Raw genomic sequence first — 15,618 nt, 5'->3', positions numbered from 1 at the left:
AATACATGAACTTTTTTATTTAGCATACGCATAACGAGGTGCTTATGCTTTTGAAAAGCACTAGTACCTCTTCAAAAAGTTTTAACAAACCAAACTTTAGTGTATTACCTGTATTGGTTGTATATATATAATTTAATTTTGATGCACTGTCTGTGTAAAGTAGTTTTACATGTGTATCTAATTATGTAATATCACATCAGTAAAAATAATTATCTTTCACCTTGATCGCGTGAATGGTCATCCAAAATAACGGATGTGATTGCACGACCGTATAAAACGTTTTACGCTATCAATGCATTATAATTAAACTCATACATATTGGTATTACTTCTATTTGTTTTTGGTCCTGCCAAGGTTGGGTTTATAAAGAATGTCGAAGTATGATCCATTTTGGGCCCTTTGTAATTATCTGATGGCCCAAATGAAAACTGTGTATAAAACTGCGCGAATTGGGAAGGGGTAAGGCATATGCAGTTTTAGATTAAGCCGATGTGAAAAAACCTAAAATAGTGTTTCTAGCCCTAATCCTTAGAAAAAGAAAAGATGGATCCTCAGGTTGAGCCAGTGAGCTACTTTTGCGGTGATTGTGGGATGGAGAACAAACTTAAACCCGGTGACGTCATCCAGTGCTATGAGTGCGGTTATCACATGCTTTACAAGAAGCGCACCCGTCGTAGTAAGCACCCCTTTTTTTTATCACTTATTGAAGGTTGCTGCTTTTATTTATCGCATTAACTTATACATTTACCTGTTCATTTGTTGTGACTACAGTTGTGCAGTATGAGGCACGCCGAAAGAACCAAGCAAAACTGGACTCTGTGTTGGCTTGCTCATTTGTTTCATACTTTCGCACTTGTTGAAGGTTGCTGCTTTCATTTATTGCAGTCACTTATACATATACTTATTCATTTGTTGTCATTACAGTTGTCTAGTATGAGACTCGCTGAAGAAACCAAACAAAATTGGACTCCGTGTCGGCTTGCTTATCTGTTTTATACTTTCATATCTATATAAATTTAAGCGGGGTCTTTAGAATGATATCATATTTCTTTGTATAATATTGTCAACAATGTTAATAATGTCTCCTAACAAACACCCGCGTCTACTTGTGTTCGTGTGAGTACCTGAAAGAAAAGCACGAGTCAACAGCTATGTTTATACATCTCTTAGACGATTAATCCACGATTTCGTTGGGGACTTCTCGAAACACCAGTTCAGTCGATCTCCGGGGAGATTAGGGTCTCCGTGGTATAGGCTAGAATCCAAAGAAGCAGTGTTCTCTGATCCGGAAGATTCGTCCTTGTCTGTGGCGTTTTGAGTAGGATCGCCAAGAGAATGGGCTGCTATGCGCTTCACCCTTCGTCAGATTGAGTAACCACGGCCAATGGCCACGGCCGTGTTCAACCTGTAGCAGCGGAGATCAATGACCACGAGCAATGGCTTTGATCACTTACGGCTGCTATAGAATAAGATCATTCACAAGCAAAGAAGACAGTAGTACCAGAGTTACTTCAGAAAGACAAAGCAACTCCAACTCTCAACTCTATTCCCAGCATATAATTCCTAATAGTTAACTTTTTATGATTCCGCCTGACTAAGACCTGCAAGATAACCATAGCTTACTTCAAGTCACAATCCTCGTGGGATCGACCCTAACTTGGTCAGGTATTACTTGGATGACCCAATGCACTTGCTGGTACTGCTGCTGTACGAAATAGTGTGGGTTTTGCGTACACGTACACCAACCGGGTGAATGGTCATCCAAAATAACCGACATGATTGTATGACCAAATAAAATATTTTACATTGTCAATGGATTAAAATTAAACTCATATATATATATATATATATATATATATATATATATATATATATATATATATTGGTATTACTTATATTTGTTTTTGGTCCTCCTGCCAAGGTTAGGTCTATAAAGAATATAGAAGTAAGATCCATTTTGAGCCCAATATAATTATTTGAAGGCCTAAATGAAGACTATTTATAAAACTGTGCATATTAGGAAGGGGTAAGGCATGCAGACGTAGTTGCAGCTGAAGCCGAAGTGGAAAACCTGAAATAGAGTGTTTGAAACCCTAAACCCTAGAAAAAGAAAGGTTGTGTAAGACCCCAGATTTTTAGAAATTAAATAATAAATTAATTATGATTTATTTTGTTTATTCAGGATATTGTTTTCAAAAACTTTTATATTAATTGGATATTTTTTTATTATTGATTTGAAAGCTTGAGTAATTGAAAAATAATGAGGATTTTAGATATATGGTTTCATTTGAATAATTAGACTTTGAACTCTAGTTTATGATTTTAAGAGAAATTAATTTGACTATCTTTAATTATTTGAAAATTAAAAATTAAATAGTAATTTTCATAAATGAGTGTTAGATTAAGGAAAAAATGGTTTTCAATTACTATATATCCCTAATTTTTATTAAAATTACCTAAATTACCAAAAAATCCCGAAGTTGAAACCCTAACCCTAATTTAACCCTTACAGGCGTCTTTCACCCCCTTTTACTTCTTCCCACCACCACTCCTCACTCTCACATTCTTCACTCACTCTCATACACTAACAAAAAAGAAAGGGAGATTCGAAAAGAAAGGGAGATTCAAAGGAGTAGAGGGAAGAGGAGGGGGAGACTGCACCGCCACTGCATGTTGTCACTGCCGCACCGCGTCAGCTCGTCGCCGATCTATCCATGAACAGCCATCGCTGGAGGAGCTCCGCGCTAATTGCCGTCGTGCTTCTTGGTCACCATTGAACAGAATCGTGAAGGGAGGGAGAGATGCTCGAAGGAGACAAGGTCGGGACCAGCCTCGTCACCGTTAGCACCGCAGGTCGCCGCCGTTGTTCCGTGGTGTGCGGGCTTCGCGAAGAGAGAAAGATGAACGTAAAAGAGGAGTCTGGTTCACGCTGTCGTGCCTCCATCGCCGCCATTTCATCATCGCTGCGGCTAGGCTGTCGCTGCCGTCGACATTGGGTTGGCTGTGAAGGATTACCATGTGTTCATAACACGCAACGGAAGAAAAAAAAGTAATCCTTAAAGATCTATTTTGTGTTTAAACTTTATTCCAATAATATATAATATATAGATCAGATCTAAATACCTGAGTACGCTAGTAAAAATCTTTTTTCTCCTTCGATGGTACGAAGGCACTATGCGTATCCACACCGAGACCAACCTTTGCTGTCAACTCTTTGACCAATGGATATCTGATCTAAATTGAGAAACCTCTTGCAACTCTTTGCACGCCATAAAATTTTTCTCCAAGAATCAGGCTCACATACGTTTATGTGCGTAGAGGTAAAGGAATAAAATCCTTGTGTTTTATTCTCATCTGTAATTCCTTTACTCTTGGCATACATATATATAGTATGAAATTTGTTACTGATTTTAAATTTGAATCTCAATTCAAATTTAAATCATATCTTGTTATTTTAAATCTGAATCTTTCAAATTTATGAATCATATCATAACTCAATTTGAAACAGAATCAATTAGGATCTCATCCAAATTTAGAATTCAAGTTTACAAATAGAATAACTAATCATTCTCAAATCTCATTTACTATTCTCAATCATCATACTATTATTATATTCTTGGTGCTAGCAAAGAATACAATAATATTCCATTTTGAATCAATATAATTATTTATTTGATCAAATTAAAATAATAATTAAATAATTCTACAGCAAAGATTAGAACACTCGTTAGTGTGTGACCCCATAGGTTCAATACTAAGCGGGTAGTAAATTAGTCATGCTAAATTTACTAATCAAGGTTGGCGTCTAGCAACACTCCTCAACGACCCGATAGTATGAAGTAATATATTTTTACTAAGAACCTCAGAAGAACAAAGTATAATTCCTTCCATCTTTCCAGCTCTTGGTTAACCCTTAGAGTATGGTTTAATTGTCAAACTCTAACTTGTTACCATTATTATAATGAACTGTGAATGACTTAAGAAACTCATTTCTTCATTCATTCAATCCCCTTGGCCAAGGTTTTATTCATCTTAATCATTATAATCATAGAGCTCAAACTCTTTACCGAGAGTTGACGGATTCCTTATTGACTAATCATTAATTCTACAAGTATTTAAATCATACCCGATATCCATTCAACTAGCACCCTAGGGTATTAGGTGTCCGGAATCAAAGTATAATAAATACATTGTTAATTACTATGACAGTCGCAGGTCAAAGGAAACTCTATTACTATGTTCATCTTGAGAATATCCTATTGACAAATATGCGGTAATTATAACCATTAGGAATTCTCAGAGTGAGTCAGTTCAATAGTCATATCTCTATATGCACCATCTATATATATAGTTTAATAATGAGATATATTAATCTTCATCCAATGAAGACCATTATATATATATATTGATTTTTCCGGATTATTAATGTCCTTTTTTAATAATCCTATGACCAAGAACAATTTAGATTAAATTATAAAAGATTTATCTCTCAATATTATGATCACTATCACAATAATAAATCTCTAAATTTAATCAAGGACGTTATTATATTAACATTTTAATATAATAACAATAACAAATTATTTGACACGTGATTGATTGAATTGTGGTCATACTACTTATTCCCAACAATCTCCCACTTGCACGAGAGCCAATCATGATAAATTGGATCTTGGGCATACTATTATCACAATAATCTCCCACTTGCACTAGAACCAATCAATCATGTGTATAATTTTTCAATGCACATTTGTATTCATCAAAACTCTTTTGACCTTAAATACCTTTACTTTTGAGCATGTTTGCTTGACCTTTGGTAAAATACAACCAGTGTATAATAAATATCACGTTTTCTCAAAACATGAAATCTCACACTACAATAGTGCATAATTTTATTTTAAGGACAATCCTTATTGAACATGATTATAAAAAAAATCTAAGTAACCATTAGATCTATCTTTATAGAATTGTATCATTATACAAATAGGCTATTTTTTCGAAAAGTTAGTTTGACGATCAAACCTTTTATACTTTCAGGAAAAAAGTATATCCTCTATTGAGTGATATACAATTCTAATAAAAGTAATTGTACTCCCACTCTTTTTTTAAAGATGGAATTCCTTTTCTAAAAAAGAGTTTAACCTCTTATCACAAACACTTTATCATAAGAAGAGTGATAAAAATAATCTCATTATTTCTTTAGGATAACCAATAAATCTCATTTATCGGACCTAATATCAATTCTATTGTTGTGCAATCTCTTAACACATATAAGACATCTCCAAACTCTAATATTTTTGAGTTTCAACTTATGCCTTTTCCATATCTCATATGGATAAAAAATTGATTTAGTGAGAAATTTGTTAATTTAGTAATATTTCTAAAACGTAGTCTAAATATTTAACAAACAGTGATATTTAACTAAATCAAATTTCATGTTTCTTAAACATGATGGAGTACATAGAGTACTAGTATTTATGCATGGAGAGAATCTCATTCTCTATTCAATAGAATATCAATTAGATATTAGAGATTTTACTTTAAACTCTTATAATAAAAATACTCAATATTTTTATTATTGGTCAAACCAACCCTTAAGAGCAATTTAGATTCGCATCCTCAATACTCATATTGAGTTTCCAAAAAGGCCACAAACCTTAATCATATTAAAGCCAATTATAAATTGTTTGCAACAAAATAAATCTCCAAAAATGCTTGCAAGAACAATTCTCACAAAAGCCATTTGCCTAATGGCATTTCAACTTCTAAAGTTGTTTAATTCAAAATATACTGCCCAATACTCCCACTAGTTTAAATAAAATCTTTGATAATCATACTATCTTACTTTGGACACCATACATCTTCTCAAGATGTTCAGTAATAAATAGTGGGTATATGCTTTTGAAATTAGAACTCATAGTTGTCAAAACAACCCATATTGTAAAATAATATTATAAATACATCAAAAGTTTTGACCATTTCAAAGCCAATTTTATTGGAGAATATTATCATCTCAATGATAACCCTTTGAAAATACAATTCTCAAATTGTATTTAATATATTACTTTCAAGTATGCCACATAAAAGGTGGACATAATTAAAAATTTAAAATATGAAAGTAAATTAAGAAATCTATATTTCTGACAAAATTATTTAGAATCGTGAATGAGTACCTTGGTTGTCAAGTTGTTACTCATACCTATTCTAAATAAACATGATTGAATTATATCCTATATAATTATAATCCCAAATAATTATCTGGTTGTCAGACAATTTTTTAACTGAATTATATTTTATACCCCTAGGTTATCTAGGTTCAAGTATAAAATTAATTCCCTTTATTACATCATCATATGCATGAATAAATTCTATCTATGAGTACAAGTCTCCTGGTTGTCAGGTTGCTCCTTGTAAACAAGAGATAAATTTATTTGTTTGGCAATCTCCTAACTTTTAGGATTTATCTCTATTATTAGAGAATTTTTCATCAGTACTCATAGATTACATTTTATACTCCTAAGTTATCTAGGGAAAATATAAAATTAAATCTCTAATACATCAAATGTATGTACTGATTATTATCTTGAAAATAAAACTCTTGATTGTCAGGCCGCTCTTTATAATCAAGAACATTAGAAAAACTAATTTCTAAAATTATAGTGTTCAAAACACATCAATCAAATCAAAATTTGATTTTTCATGTACTAACGTTTAGCCTCAAAAAAATTTATCAAATCAAATTTGACCTTTATATATACACTTATATACATAAGAAACAAACGAAAGATATTTTGCATCTTATTCCTTTTATTGTGATCAAAATCACAATAAAATTTAATATATAAATAAAATCAAACAAAATATTTGATTATAAATATAACTTTTATATTAAAAGAATGATAATTTAATCACAATTAAATAATTAAAATAAATTAACTATTAATTTATTAGAAAACTATCTCAATAGAAATAAATACATTACATGCTTAAAAACAATTTGAATTAATCCTATTAATTCACAAACTTTAAGAAAATAGGAATAAAAATTTAAACACAAAAAAGCCAAAGCTCTGATACCACTGAAGGATTACCATGCGTTCATAACACGCAGCGGAAGAAAAAAGTAATCCTTAAAGATCTATTTTGTGTTTAACATTTATTCCAATAATATACAATATATAGATCAGATCTAAATACCTGAGTACGCTAGTAAAAATCTTTTTCTCCTTCGATGGTACGAAGGCACTAAGCGTATCCACACCGAGACCAACCTTTGCTGTCAACTCTTTGACCAATGGATATCTTATCTAAATTGAGAAACCTCTTGCAACTCTTTGTACGCCATAAAATTCTTCTCCAATAATCAGGCTCACATACATTTTTGTGCGTAGAGGTAAAGGAATAAAACCCTTGTGTTTTATTCTCATCTGTAATTCTTTTACTCTTGGCATATATATATATATATATATATAGTATGAAATTTGTTACTGATTTTAAATTTGAATCTCAATTCAAATTTAAATCATATCTTGTTATTTTAAATCTGAATCTTTCAAATTTATGAATCATATCATAACTCAATTTGAAACAGAATCAATTAGGATCTCATCCAAATTTAGAATTCAAGTTTACAAATAAAATAACTAATTATTCTCAAATCTCATTTACTATTCTCAATCATCATACTATTATTATATTCTTGGTGCTAGCAAAAAATACAATAATATTCCATTTTGAATCAATATCATTATTTATTTGATCAAATCAAAATAATAATTAAATAATTCTACAGCAAAGATTAGAACACTCGTTAGTGTGTGACCCCATAGGTTCAATACTAAGCGGGTAGCAAATTAGTCATACTAAATTTACTAATCAAGGTTGGCGTCTAACAACACTCCTCAATGACCCGATAGTATGAAGTAATATATTTTTACTAAGAACCTCAGAAGAACAAAGTATAATTCCTTCCATCTTTCCAGCTCTTGGTTAACCCTTAGAGTATGGTTTAATTGTCAAACTCTAACTTGTTACCATTATTATAATGAACTGTGAATGACTTAAGAAACTCATTTCTTCATTCATTCAATCCCCTTGGCCAAGGTTTTATTCATCTCAATCATTATAATCATAGAGCTCAAACTCTTTACCGAGAGTTGACGGATTCCTTATTAACTAATCATTAATTCTACAAGTATTTAAATCATACCCAATATCCATTCAAGTAGTACCCTAGGGTATTAGGTGTTCGGAATCAAAGTATAATAAATACATTGTTAATTACTATGACAGTCGCAGGTCAAAGAAAACTCTATTACTATGTTCATCTTGAGAATATCCTATTGACAAATATGCGGTAATTATAACCATTAGGAATTCTCAGAGTGAGTCAGTTCAATGGTCATATCTCTATATGCACCATCTATATATATAGTTTAATAAATGAGATATATTAATCTTCATCCAATGAAGACCATTATATATATATTGATCTTTCCAGATTATTAATGTCTTTTTTTAATAATCCTATGGCCAAGAACAATTTAGATTAAATTATAAAAGATTTATCTTTAAATATTATGATCACTATCACAATAATAAATCTCTAAATTTAATCAAGTACGTTATTATATTAAAATTTTAATATAATAACAATAACAAATTATTTGACACGTGATTGATTGAATTGTGGTCATACTACTTATTCCCAACAAGTTGGGAGGAAAGGGTGACTGTGGTGGACACTAGTGATGTTGCATGTGAGGAGGAGGGTTGGCTCTGCCACCCTTGCATCTGTTGAACTGTTGCTAGGGGCTGCCCGCCGTGCCCAGTCACTACAAAAAATTCTGGTAAAAACGGCGGTTTTTTTGGTATTTACGGCGGTTTGAACCGCCATTATTACCAATAATGGCGGTTTCGTAAAGCGACGTAATTCTGGGCGCCATTCTGGTTATTACAGCGGTTTTCTGAAAACCGCCACAATTCCCTGGGTTAAAACGGCAGTTTTTGAATAGGTTAAAACGGCGGTTCGAACCGCCGTTATTTCCAGGGTTAAAATGACGGTTCTTGGATAGGTTAAAATGGCGGTTTGAACCGCCATTGTTACCCTGACAGAATGGCATTTTGGTTGGTTAAAACGGCGGTTCAAACCGCCGTTATTTCCAGGGTTAAAATGGCAGTTTTTGGATAGGTTAAAACGGCGGTTTGAACTGCCGTTATTACCTTGACAGTTGCATTTTGGTTGGTTAAAACGGCATTTTTAAACCGCCATTTTTACCCTGACAGTAGCGTTTTGATTGGTTAAAATGACATTTTTGAACCGCTATTTTACCCTGACAGTGACATTTTTTATCGCTTAAAAAAATAATTTTTACAGCCATTTTTATCGAGTTAAATAAATAATTTTATGATTAAAATTTCACAATAGCAAAAAATCATAATCCATAAATGAAATATTATATAACTCATAAACAAAATATTAATATAATATGTAATTTTTATTATTGAAAATCAAAAGTAATAACTCCTATACAAAACCTTGTCTTACTAAACTTACCAAAATACAAACATTGCAATAAACACTAATCAGTCAAATCTACCCCTTCCAGTTCCCTAAAATATGTTAATATCTAATAATGTATTTAAACCATCTAATAAGTGCTGTCTTTTTCATCTAATACAAGACAAGTAGCTTAGCTAAGTGATGATGAATAAGATTTGGAGGCCAAAAATTTCTTCCTTTTGTAATTAATTTTAAAACAAGCCTGCCTTAATTTCTTGGTCTCTTGTGTGAGTTTCATCCCAGGAACTTGCTCCAACATCTTTGTTTCTTGCTCCAACACTCCAAGCACCAACACAAATAACAAATAAGCTTTCAGCGCAGTGAGAGGTAGACAACAAATAATCTTAGAAATAATATCCTTACTAAGACTGATAGTTAATCTTCTTATTATTTTTGTAGATAACTAGTGAAGTGAATGCCTACTAACCTCAACTTAAGGTGACTCTATTAACTTGAAATTGACTTCAAATTGTGCTGTATTTTAGAGGTATTACATCGTTCAGGAGAGCCAGAATGAGCAGTGACACACTCCACAGTCCTAAACCCTTTTCCTCTCTGAGTGAATGAGAACAGCAGCAGAAATCAGATACAAGATAAGTAATTTCTGCATTTTTCCATTTTATATAACAAATAATGAGGCCTTGGCTTATACATTAACAAGAGTTGAAGATCTAAACCCTGTTTCACATGAAAAATTATTACCAACAGATTCATATTAGTTAAAGCAAGTTAGTTAGTTATCTAAATAACCAAACAACTCATTTACATAAGAACACTGAGACACACTATCTGTTTTCAATTAATTCTTTTTAATACTTGATTTATGGTTATTTGATTAGTAAGAATGTTAGCAAAATTGTATGCAATATCAGAAGTATTTAATAAATGAAAACAAGCAAAGTAGCAGCAAATATAATAAATATAAAAATAGAGAAATTTAGCAATGCCATTCGAGAGGACTACATTAAAACCAACCAAGATTCATCAAAGAATTAAAGAAAGAATAAATTTTATAACCTAAAACACAACTCTTCCCTCATCCCATTAAGCATAAAATTTCTTAAATCTATGAGCAGGAAAAAAAAACTTACTCAAATTATGACTCAACATGAATAATTTTCCAACAAAACCCAGAAATTGCACAGTAATTAGGAAGCTCAGAAGCCATGGTGAGCGATTTCTCAAGAAACAAAACAATAAGGAACAATTAGAGAATGTTGTGCCGTGTTGCAAACCAAATCAAATTAAATTGAGCTCAAAAACGAACAAAGTTTCAAACTTTGATACAACATCATGATGTGTAATAAGCATGTAAAATATAAAAAAATAAAAATAAAAAGAGAAAAAACCTCAGAAACAATAAAGGGTAACTGAATTTACCTGCAAAAGGGTTGAAGATTGATGATTGTTTGGTTTTCTGTTTCTGCGACTACAATGAAAATGGAAATTTGGAACAACTGAACAAGAACAAGGAACAAAAAAACCAAGCAAGTTAGTTAGTTAGTTATCTAAATATTTTAAAACATATATCTAATATGTCTTCTCAAAAATGGCTATAGTGGTGCAATATCTAAATGACAGTGACTGGTTATAGAAGAAAAATGGCCACTAGGAAAATAAAGTGGATGCCATTGCAGCAATGCTATTATTTGTTGTTTCCACATTCCCAAAAATACACATAATATTATTTTATTTAACGGATCCATTGATGCATATAGGATGATGAATCCTTCTCATCATCATGTTAATTTTTTACATAATTTTATTATCACGTATAATTTTTTTTAATCTTTTACTTAAAATATGAGACTTAAACAAACTAAAATAAGTAACATTAGAAAATAAATAATAAATATAACAAAAAATCACATGTAATGAAGTTATATTAATGATTGATTATTGATGTATCCATTATTGTAGTGATAAGGGTATGCATGCATGCCTATGAGATGGTGCAGCTAAATAGATAAAATCCACTAACCCAGTGAACTTTAAAAGCTTCACTGCCCCTTGTATTTTAGCCTCAGCTTCTTTTTCTATACCCATAATAAACCATATCCAATTATAATAATTTCATATCCAAATTTAGGAATCTTCAACCAAAATAAGAAAGAGATAGATGATGATGAGCTTATGATAATGCAGAATGAGTATAGATAGATAGAGATTTTGAGTGGGTTCAGAATCAGTGCATGTAATTTCATAATGGATGACACATTTTTTCTTCTTTTCTTTTCCATGATTATGACATATTATTAAAGGCAAACCTATCTGATGAGAGTTGAATATTAGCTTTGCTTGCCAGTCCGGTGACAGAGGTGAAAGATCTGCATAATATGAAGCAACAAAGGAAAAATGCATTTATCATCGGATGTTAATAATTAAATAATCAGCTTGCATTTTGGGTCAAATGAAGAAAAGGGAAAGTAAAGACAGAAGAAGAAGAGAAAGAAAGGGGAGGGGAAAGGCTGCAGATAATGCATTAACTATTATACTGGTAGAAGATAGCGTGTAAGAAAATGGAAGAATGAAAAACTAGGTATTGTTTTAGCAGACAACCTAAAGTGTCTACAAGGTAGAATAGATGCTCTGAAGTTTACAAGTCCACAAGACAAGGAAAATCCCTTTATAGTTCATAATATTCTAACTGGAATGGGAATTTTAAATCCATTGTCACATGACAACCACTTATATAGGCCAGCTGAAAATAGTTTGGTAAAAGTAAGAAATAGTGAACAATGTTTTAATTTAAATTGCAAATTTCTAACAGGGATACAGTTCTACCAAAATAACCACAAAACCATTTAAGATGTTGTCTTCTTCACATTCATCTTCATTGTAAAACCATATATCATTAACTTCTTGAGCCGCATTCCGATATAATAGGTATGGCTTCTTAAGTTCATACTCAAAATCCAATAGATTTTCTACTAGGTTGTCTGTCAGAACAAATATTACAAAGAAAGTTGCAAATCAGAAAACTGATAGCACAAATCAGGCACACAGATGAATGAGAGCAGAGCACTAGTACATTTATATTTCTCCAAACAATGAGGAAATAATAAATCAAGCACTGCCAAAAAGAGAATATGCAATCTACAGCAACAATAATGCAAAATATATTTGAATGATTGAATCTATCCAGCACTGAACATTAATTAGCATTTAGTAGTTAATCTTGGAACTAAAAACACCACAAAATGGATTCAATTAAAAAAAAAGAAACACAAATCCGAACCTGTATTTTGTCGATTCATGACAATGAACTGAAACTGAGGCTGCACATTCCTGAAAAACGCAAAATAAAAAAATAAGGGAAATTGGTCAAGGATCAAAGTGCACATGAACTGAAGCATATGGAAAGAGGAAGAAGCAGTGTTCATTGATGACCTCTTGACAACAAATAGAGATCCTTCGACGTCCTTACGACTCTGGAAAAAAAAAAGAATACATCCAGAAATTGAAGAAACGAGATGAGAGATTATAGAAATGTGTCAAGAGAGAGAGAGAGAGAAAGAGAGAGAGAGAGAGAGAGAGAACGGACCCACTGATTAGTTTCAATGTTGAATTCGTAGAAAGAGACATGAGCGGCGGTGAAAAGAATCTCGGCGATGAAGGGATTGAAGCGCTGGAGGACGGTGAGATTCAGCACCTTGGTGCTCTGCCTATCCAGATTCGGCATCAGTTTCTTACTCTGACTCTGCGACATCTTTAGCTCACAACCAAAATAACAACTTATAAGATGTACAAACTTATATATACAACCAGAGTATTGGAAAGGGTAAAATCTTACAGGTTTGAAATTAGAAATTTAATAACAAACTAAGTGAACTACTGGACCAAAGTTGGCCATTGAAGCCCCAGCACAGCATTCATTGCCATATGAGGATAGAATGAAGTGAAAAAGTATACTAAAACTGAAAACAGCAGCGTTGCTTTAAATTAAAAATAGCAGTCATATTAGTTAATACAAACTGCAATTGGTGTAGGGATTGGATTCACCTTTTTCTTCTTGACGGGTTTGAGGATCTTGATGATGCATTTTTCATTATCGGTGGAGTGAACGCCCTCAGATCAAAGACCTCATTGTATTTCCCTCTTCCCACCTTCCTCACAACCTCGTAGTCATCTTGCTCTCTGCAACTCATGAACTCAATTTTTTAAACAGACATTAAATAAACAAAATAGGAATTCAAATTGATGGGAAGGTAACTAAAGCAAATTCATTCCCTTCTTTCCCACTTTAAGAAGAATAGATAGTTAATTTTACCTCCCTGTAAGCATGAATGCATTGAAGAAGTGGCTCCTTAGCCTTGAGGTTACTTTTTCCTTCCTGCTTTGCAAAATAACACCAGAAATTATTAATGTATCTCATAAAAGTTAAAAGTTAAATCCTTGCTTATGTACTAAGGCTTAGAATCTGACCTGAATTTCCAGCAGTTCTTGCTTTGCTACCTCCACCGATGATAAAGTACTGAATGATTGCAGCTGTGAAAAACCACAATTCTATTTTAATAGACATGCATAAGAGAAGAGGAATAGTGGATGCACAGCCAATAAAATATAGACCAATATGAGCAGCGCTGCTTGGGCTTCCTTTCTGGAATCTCTCGGTGCACTGTGTTTCTTCAACTTGTCTTTTTGTTTCGATACTCTATCTAAATATTAACGTGCAATCCTGAGATGGAACAAGGAATCGGAGAGAACATCAAGGAACAACCGCTAAGTTCCTCAAAGCATGAACATAGATTAATGTCACAGGAATTATCGTTAAGTGCATTATCATTAAAACCGCATAGTAACAAAGAAATGATAATTGGAATTAGAAAAAGAAACAAGCCTAAGATAATTTGATTTAGTTTTGATATTCAAAAAATTGTTCCCAATTTTTTACCTAAAAATAAATTGAACAAGGAAGAAAATCAAAACCTGAAATTAAATAAAATAAGTAGCAGTTAGCATAGAACAATCAAAACCTAGAATCAAACGAAATAAGGTTGATGAGGAGAAGAAAAGCTCGAAGAATAGAAACTAATAGAATACCTAGCAAATCGCATCAATGGAAGCAAATGTACCATCAGAGGAGAAGCATTGATGGACATGACACCGATGGAGGGGAAGAATCATTGATGGAGGAGAAGCTCGCAGAGCAGCGGCGATGTCGTTTTTGAATTCTGCCACACCAACACAACTCTCACACACATAAAACAAGGAATCGAAAGAATAGTAATAACCGAGAGGAAGTAACAAATCATGAATCAAAAGAAGATGAAGAAGAAGAGGATGAGAATTTTGTATACAAACCTAAAAGTGAGAACGGACACGGAGAAGACGAGCTAGGGTAAGAAGCTCACACAACATAGAGCGCAGAAGTTCGATAGAGGAGAAGCTCGCATCAATGGCAGAGAAGCTCACAAGAATAGAGGAGAAGCTCGCATTAATAGAGGAGAAGAAGCCACTGGAGGAGAAGCTCGTTGCTCACGCTCTCCTCTGCGATTCGCAATTAGGTTTAGGTTGGGTTTTCTTCTAACAACAGTTATTACTTATTACTGCCAAAATCATTAAAAATGTCCTTCCCTTACAAATACATTATGGCGGTGACATAAACCGCCTTAATTCATGAGTATTGTGGCGTTTTTATGAAACTGCCTTAATATTAATAACATTTTAACCAGTTTTTTTGTAGTGAGTCACCGGTAAACGATGCAGATGTCGCCGGAATCAACTAATAAAGCTACCGTTGCTCAGTTCTTGGTTCTTGCTCGGGTCGAAGTTACTGTGACTGCATGTAGTGTTTGATGGCTGCCGCTGTTGCGGGCCGAGAAAGAGGGGTCTTTGATGCGCTGAATAGCTTTTGAGTTTCAACGAGTTGAGGTAGGGGTGATTTCTTAAACTTAATTTACTACTAAAAATTGTTTTAAGTCGATATTAATATGAAAAAATATTTTTATGATTTCGCAAGTTTTATGAATTGAACTGAGTTACCTGGAATGAATGTAAATGCTAGATTAAATGATTTATTGATTGATTGGAGATGTTTAGTTGACTTTTGCACT

The 15,618-nt window shown here is 32.8% G+C and overlaps 2 protein-coding genes across 9 annotated transcripts; one reads left to right on the top strand and one right to left on the bottom strand.

Moving 5' to 3' along the window:
- The first annotated feature begins 450 nt into the window (after positions 1-450).
- LOC112732389 (DNA-directed RNA polymerases II, IV and V subunit 12) lies at positions 451-1,043 on the top strand. The gene is made up of 2 exons (XM_025781103.2): positions 451-676; positions 772-1,043. The coding sequence occupies exons 1-2, from the start codon at positions 544-546 to the stop codon at positions 858-860; spliced, it is 222 nt and encodes a 73-aa protein (XP_025636888.1). The 5' UTR covers positions 451-543; the 3' UTR covers positions 861-1,043.
- An 8,435-nt stretch (positions 1,044-9,478) lies between these two features.
- Positions 9,479-15,181, bottom strand: LOC112732388 (mRNA-decapping enzyme-like protein). Of its 8 annotated transcripts, none has more exons than XR_011869821.1 (15): positions 14,867-15,171; positions 14,606-14,736; positions 14,457-14,491; positions 14,132-14,240; positions 13,988-14,050; positions 13,833-13,895; positions 13,565-13,699; positions 13,107-13,271; positions 12,953-12,993; positions 12,801-12,850; positions 11,830-11,889; positions 11,544-11,598; positions 10,654-11,019; positions 9,990-10,117; positions 9,479-9,841 (listed from the first exon to the last, which is right to left on the bottom strand). XR_011869821.1 is itself a non-coding variant. In XM_072212112.1 (14 exons), the coding sequence occupies exons 8-13, from the start codon at positions 13,269-13,271 to the stop codon at positions 10,010-10,012; spliced, it is 501 nt and encodes a 166-aa protein (XP_072068213.1). In that variant the 5' UTR covers positions 13,565-13,699; positions 13,833-13,895; positions 13,988-14,050; positions 14,132-14,240; positions 14,457-14,491; positions 14,606-14,736; positions 14,867-15,181; the 3' UTR covers positions 9,479-9,841; positions 9,990-10,009. The 8 variants fall into 8 exon arrangements, 2 of the variants coding, with proteins under 2 accessions (XP_072068213.1, XP_025636885.1); XR_011869822.1 differs by having other exon boundaries at positions 9,990-10,240; positions 10,943-11,019; XR_011869820.1 differs by having other exon boundaries at positions 10,943-11,019.
- Between the last annotated feature and the right edge of the window lie 437 nt (positions 15,182-15,618).

Source organism: Arachis hypogaea, chromosome 13 (genome assembly GCF_003086295.3).
Source record: "Arachis hypogaea cultivar Tifrunner chromosome 13, arahy.Tifrunner.gnm2.J5K5, whole genome shotgun sequence".
In the NCBI taxonomy this organism is placed as follows: domain Eukaryota; kingdom Viridiplantae; phylum Streptophyta; class Magnoliopsida; order Fabales; family Fabaceae; genus Arachis; species Arachis hypogaea.
This window is presented reverse-complemented; position numbering and strand designations above follow the sequence as displayed.